Source organism: Buceros rhinoceros, unplaced genomic scaffold, assembly GCF_000710305.1.
Source record: "Buceros rhinoceros silvestris isolate BGI_N320 unplaced genomic scaffold, ASM71030v1 scaffold13710, whole genome shotgun sequence".
NCBI classification, from domain to species: Eukaryota; Metazoa; Chordata; class Aves; order Bucerotiformes; family Bucerotidae; genus Buceros; species Buceros rhinoceros.
In genome coordinates, this window is record NW_010391376.1 from 4,118 (window position 1) to 10,768 (window position 6,651).

At 55.1% G+C, this 6,651-nt stretch overlaps 1 protein-coding gene across 1 annotated transcript in view; it reads right to left on the reverse strand.

Moving 5' to 3' along the window:
• The window catches only part of LONP1 (lon peptidase 1, mitochondrial), a gene marked incomplete at its 3' end in the record, with an annotated part of 13,255 nt that overhangs the window by 3,587 nt on the left and 3,017 nt on the right, over positions 1–6,651 (reverse strand). Inside the window, exons 6-11 of the mRNA XM_010141539.1 lie at positions 6,358–6,441; positions 4,673–4,893; positions 3,449–3,587; positions 2,496–2,674; positions 1,985–2,072; positions 458–580 (exon numbers count right to left, since the gene is read on the reverse strand). Coding sequence (XP_010139841.1) covers positions 458–580; positions 1,985–2,072; positions 2,496–2,674; positions 3,449–3,587; positions 4,673–4,893; positions 6,358–6,441 — 834 coding nt within the window. The remainder of the gene's footprint in view (positions 1–457; positions 581–1,984; positions 2,073–2,495; positions 2,675–3,448; positions 3,588–4,672; positions 4,894–6,357; positions 6,442–6,651) is intronic.

Consider the following 6,651-nt stretch of genomic DNA (forward strand, 5'->3'; position numbering starts at 1 on the left):
GGCCACCACTTGACAGCAGCTCTGCCCATCGTTACCTAGAACAGCTCCTGCCTTTTCCAGCTGAGGCTACGTGTCTCTGTGTCCCCAGCTGTGCTGGGGGTCAGGACTATGGGACATACACTGGTGACCGGCGTCTCCTAAGGATTTGCAGAGATGGCCCCACGCCACTCCTGCCCCAATCCCCTCTGTCTGACCTTCCAACTGACTCAACTCTCAGCGTCTTTTCACGGACGGGATCTCAGCAGCGACACACGTTCACACATTCCAGCTCCACAACCTCTGCAGAAGATCTTCTCCTAAGGATGTGCAGAGATGGCCCCACGCCACTCCTGCCCCAATCCCCTCTGTCTGACCTTCCAACTGACTCAACTCTCAGCGTCTTTTCACGGACGGGATCTCAGCAGCGACACACGTTCACACATTCCAGCTCCACAACCTCTGCAGAAGAGAGAAATACCTTTGATAAATCCACAGGAACGTCGAGGTAATGATCCAAGAAGTTGGAGTTCTGTTCTGGGTCCAACAGCTCCAGAAGGGCTGATGACGGATCCCCTTGGTATCCTCTTCCTATTTTATCCACCTACAGGGGAAAGAAAAAACCTTTAAATGCTCCAAGAAGTTTCTCACCACAGTAAATTCTCATGCAAAGACTCTTTTCACGGCTCCAACTGAAAACTTTGGGTGTTTGTTCAGAAACAGCCACTACCGGTCCATCAGTTCTTTGTGCCACGTGAGTATGTGACACTCCTGACAAGCCCCCGGACGTCAGCAGCGCTGTGGAGGAGCACTGTGAAGCCACAGCACAATGGGAAGCGAGTGACGGCTAAACTCGCGAAGCTGAGCTGCAGTCACAGACCGGAACGCCGACTCCACAGCGGGAGGGCCACAGGACGCTGCCTTCTCCACCTCCCTCCTGTGGAAGCCCAGACGCTCCCTGCTCTGCCCGAGGGGCACAGTGCCCGCACACAGCCCCTCGCCGCAGCTCAGCTATGGGCCATCGCCGCTCTCCCAGCACCACAGGCTCACTGAGGCTGGCAGGGACTCCTCAGGGTCACCTCCGGCCCCTCGCCGCAGCTCAGCTATGGGCCATCGCCGCTCTCCCAGCACCACAGGCTCACTGAGGCTGGCAGGGACTCCTCAGGGTCACCTCGTCCTGCCCAAGCAGGGCCACTAGAGCTGGCTGCCCAGGGCTGTGTCCTAGACCGTTGTCTCTTTCCACACTGTTGACGTCTGCAGTAGGAGAGGTCACAACAGGGCTGCTCTCCACTGCTGCTTCTCCCCAGAGAGCAGCATGAACTAGATGGACATAATTCCATTTGCTACTACGGCCACCTCAAGGCTCCTCACCAGCGTCACTTCAGCACAAGTGCCATGACCTGCTGCAACCCACTGCCCTGTTCCCTGGTACCCCACACCATGCCCAAGGCATCTGCTGCTGGTCTCTCCCAGGCGTGGTCCCCAGGAGGGCTGCAGAGACCTTCAGCCCACGCTGAGCTCCTGCTGCTATCGCCTGGCCTTAGGAGCTTTGCCACAAAGCCAAAGTCAGGCGGCCCTGACTCACCTCGTCTCAAATCACACCACAGACGGACTGCGAGCATCTTATTCCCTGCAACCTTGCCTTAGACCTGCGGGGAGCGGGACCCTTTCCAATAACCACGTGGGCAATAGTGGTTTTGTGCCCAACGATGGACCCACCCCCAGTGGGGACCGCGAGAGCTGCTGGATATCCAGGCAGCTCCAGCAGCATCCTCGCGATCCAAAGAGCTGCATGTTAATGAGGATATCAAAGTTGAAGCCTGTTACAGGAAGAGAAAACAAAGGGTCTAATGTGTCCCCGTCACCCAAAGAACCTGAGAGCCCCGGCTCAGTTAAATGAAAATCCCTGGGATTTTCAGGAGAGTTACTGCTTCGTATTTGCTCTTGGGGTGAAGAGCTGATGCAGGTTTTTAAGAGCAAGAACTAGAAGAAAGACCAGATACGTCACCTCATCGATCAGTACGAGTGGATTCTCCGTCTTGGTCTTCTTCAGACACTGGATGATTTTTCCCGGCATGGCTCCGACATACGTCCTCCTGTTTCACCAGAGACTGTGTTTAGGGAACCACTGTAAAGCCCAGCACGCAGCCCAGCGCACCACTCAGGGACCAGGCACGTCCTGCGGGGAACCAGGGCTGTCGTGCTTCCACAGCGCCCAAGCCTCCTCCACCACCACAGCACGCACCAAGACCCAGCCAGCCTGTTTCTGCCGGAGATCAGACAGGAACCTTGGCAGAACTTTCCCAGACTGCAGTTTTTATCTTTAGTTTTAACCACCCGTTTCAAGCAGGGAGCGACTCGAATGGGATTATGTTCCAAACTCTGCTGTACCCCAGCTCCTGTCAGCCAGGGCTGGCAGAACAGAGACAAGACGACACCCGCTGCTCAACGGCGGCTCTGTTCCTATTTTGACATTAGTAAAACTTGCTGGATAGAGAAACCGCCCCAGTTTCACCAACCTGTGTCCTTTTATTTCTGCCACATCAGTCATCCCGCCCACACTGAAGCGGAAGTACTCTCTGTTCAGGGCCCTGGCGATGGAGCGGGCAATGCTGGTTTTGCCGACCCCAGGGGGGCCGTAGAAGCACAGGATCTTCCCCTGGGTGGACCCTCGCAGCTGGCTGACGGCTATGAACTCCTGCAGACGGGGAAGCACCAGCAGTGAACACAGGGTGACTGCAGCAGCACCAAGACATTTGTCATCAGGTCAAGCAACGATGACAAAATGAGCATCACCCAGAGAACTGGTTCTTAGCGGAGCTGGGGAGGGCGGGGGGAAGCCCAGTGAGGTTACTGGTGCACTTTTTCCCTCTGGTTATTTACCCACTGAGTTGTCCCTGGGTTTTGTGCTCTCTACTCCCCTCTCCCCACTGTCTCGAGGTGGGAAGACACTTGCAGTTCTTCTCCCTGCTTCCCTAGTTCTCACCTGAGCCTCTCAAGCTACGCAGAGCATCTCCTGTGCCACCACTTCTGTGCTATGTTAAACACCTGTTTTGATGCTCCTGTGCTGGGCAACCCTAAAACAACACTCAGCAGCTGAGCATCCAAAAGATCACGGTTCAGAACTGAAGCCTCAGCTGCTCGTACGCTTAAGAGTGCGGAAATCACAGAGATGTGGTTCCCTGGGAACAAGCCAGTTACTGAGCAAAGGTGAGCCTCGATCTCTTTCCCCCCACAGCACCGGACGCCACAGCAACACAAGGACAGCAGCACTGATCAGACCTGTGTAGATAGTTCTCAGTACCTTAAAATTTTAATTGATTATTTAATCACATCAGTAATCAAAGCCACAGACCTGCACGACGCCACTCAGGCGTCTTCTGTGGACAGTGCAGACCACAGTGCAGGAGATGCCTGTGTCTCCTGCCAAAGCAGAGCGTGAAATGGGAGACGCTGCCTGTTCCTGCCTTACCAGAATTCGCTTCTTGACGTCGTCCATTCCGTAGTGATCCTCCTCCAGAACTGCCTGCGCTCTGCTCAGCTCCAGGTTCTCCTCGCTACACTTTCCCCAGGGGATGGATGTCAGCCAGTCCAAGTAGTTCCGTGTGACACTGACCGAAACACACAAAGCAGCGTGATTTGACAGGAGCCAGCTCCGTCCCTCCTTCCTCCCGTGCCTTCCAAAACATCCACATCCAGAGCAAGCGGGACATCAGCTACTCCTAGCAGACAGACTGTGAGAAGAACGTCCTTATCTGGGCAGTCACTGCTAACCTTTTGAGATGGTCTTCCTTCCCTTGTCCCTTCACCCCCCCAAAAACCAAAGCTTTTTTCCACAGATTTTGTTTCCTGAACCCCCACGCAAAGACCTTGGTTTCTGTACACAAACTCCCCGTGTGATTTTTTCGGAGCTGGTTCCTGTCTGAAGAGAAGCCAGGACTGTTTGTAACCTCCGCACTGCTGCCAACTGTCTGGGTCAGGCCATGAAACTTCAAACACAACAAACCAGTTTTCTCTGTTTCTCCAGCAGACCAAGACAACGCAAAAAAGAGACATTCCTGGCTCAGAGGCAAGGAAAACCAGCTGAGAAAGATGTGAACCTGGGAGATACGGGTGTTAGTGGGGGAGCTAACCGCAGAGAGGGTCAGTTTGACCGGAGCTGCTGAGGAGAGTGCTGGTGGCCGCAGGGTACGGCACAGGCCGCCTCAGCCGACAAGACATGTTCAAAGCCAGCTCAGTTTCTGACCACCCGTGCCGTGGGTCGTGTGGTAAAAGCTCTTCACTCGCTGGCCATTCCAACCCTGCTCCAGGGCCCACCTCAGGGAGCGCAGCCAAGGTTGTGCGTTAGCAACCGGCTTCTCTAATGCAAACACCAAAGCACAAGAGGGAAGAGCTAAAACCAAGGGCTGAAGGAATCGCTGCACATTTCAGGAGGGGGAACAAACTGCACAGTTCTTATCCACAGCGTCAGGCTGCGAGAGAAAACCTAAAACTATCAGAAGAGATAAACCACAGAGTGAACCACAGGAGACACCGATAACAGCCCTGCAGCGAGGCTGTGGCCGCACGGGCATCAGGGAAACCAACCACGACAAAAGAGAAAAGAAGCTCTTCAGGTGAGAGCTTCCCAGGACTGGGCTGCCTCCTCCCGCTCTCCCAACCATCGCTGGCAGCGCAGGACCCAGCCAGCACTCACTTGAACTCTGAGGAGTGATTATCCAGCAAGCCCAACTTGTTCAGCTCCTCATCGATCACATCCATGACGTGTTTGGGCACTACCAGGTCCTTTAGTCGCTCGCGGAATTTCTCTTCTATGGCATCCTTGTCCTCTTTTTCCAGGCCTAGCTCTTTCTTAATGATCTTCAGTTGCTCTTGGAGGAGATATTTGCGATGTGTTTGCTTGATCTTCTCCTCCACCTGGACAAAGCGACAAATACAGTAACCACTCTGTTCCCAGTATGACCCATCAAACCTCAAATCCTCCCAAACAGGTCTTAGTTACGACCTTCTCAGTGGCTGGAAACACTACCTGGAAACCATCTGCAGCGTGTTCCAATAAAAAAATGTCTCTAGGCCACGCTCCTGCTCCCTGCACATCTCAGTGGCCTCCACTGGCCGTGATTCAGCACTTCAAACATTTTGTTTTTGCTGGGGAGACCCAAAGCCGGGCAGAGAAAGCCGCTGTCATCTCTCTAGTGCCAAACCGTGGGGAAGGACGACTCCTCCCCACCCGCTGCCTGCACACTGCGAACAGAGCCGGCGCCAGGCTGTCCTTCCTCGCCCCAAGGACACGGGCTGTCTCATGGGCAGCTTCCCCGACATCAGGGCCTCCACGTCCTTTTCTGCACAGCTCTGTCCTGGGCAGCGGGCACCCAGCCTGCCCGCCCTGAGGCGCGGCGTTATTCCAACCCAGTGGCGGGGCTACGAATGTCTCTCTGCTGGTCAAGGTACACGCTCGTCATTGTTGTCCCTTTGGGCTCCAGGCCTTCTTGCGGCAGAAGGCAAAGAGGTTGCTAAGGCTCAGTTTGCTCATGGAAGATCCCTTCTTCCCTATCACGTCCTCCTCCGTCTGCCCGTACAAGGCTTCCAGGAGGGTTTCCCCCACAACCTCCCAGGGACTGAGGGCAGGCTGACACGACTGCAGTCTCCCCGATTCTCTTCCTTGAAGATGAACACAGCATTTACCCTTTCCCACTTACCAGGAACCCCCCCAGTCACCACAGTGCTTTAAAGACGACTGAGACAACAAAACAAGGGCAGCGGCATCCTGGGGTGCAGCCCCTCGGGTCCCACACACTGCACGCGTCCAACCCGCTCAAGGGGTCTCCAACAGTCCCTACCCTGGTCCAACAGCTCTTGGCACTTCACGTGGATTTTAAAAGCCCCAGTCAGAGGGAGCTCATGAACCCAGGCACTTCTGACTCCGCATACGCACACCTTTGGCTTCACACGCTCCCCACTCTGATGCAGCTACTGTGTTCTGATTCAAGCACACATCAGTCTGCAGCTGCTGTCAGCAGAGGGGCTTTGCAAACACCCTCCTGCTCGTTACACCTGTGTGCTATAGCCAGTTCGACGCTGCCTGTTCTCACAGTCACTGGGTGAGCTGCAGCCCCCCAGGATTTACCTGCTTGCAGGAAATTACAGCTCAGACACAATTTAACAGCAGATGCCGTAGCCTCACACCTGGACACTTTCACAACCTGCATGAAAAATTGCATTTCTAATGGAAGAGAGCATCCAACTCTGCACTCTGAAGTGGCCTCCCTGCGGAGTGTGCACCACTGCCTGGCTTTAAAATTCTTCTCTGGCCGTGCTGAGCATCAGGGTGGGGGACAGGACACAGACACACACAGCTTAGGTGTTACGTGAGAAACTCACCTCCCTCCCGAGCCGCTGTTGCAGTTTGCTCAGCTCATATTCCTTCTTGAGAAGGGAGAGGGCTTTGTAAAGCCGCTTGGGAATCTGGAAAAGACAGACACAAAAGCAGCGTTCGGACACGATACTCCCGTCTGCTCCCAGTGAGGAGAGAACAAAAAGCTCCACAGCTTGACTGGGAGCTCCCAGCCCCTGCTGACGTGGAAGGATGAACCGTGTAGCAACTCGCAGCGTGCAACCAGCGGAGATCACTGGCCACCGGCGGGGGTCACCGGCGCCCGGGCGGGGGCACTGCGC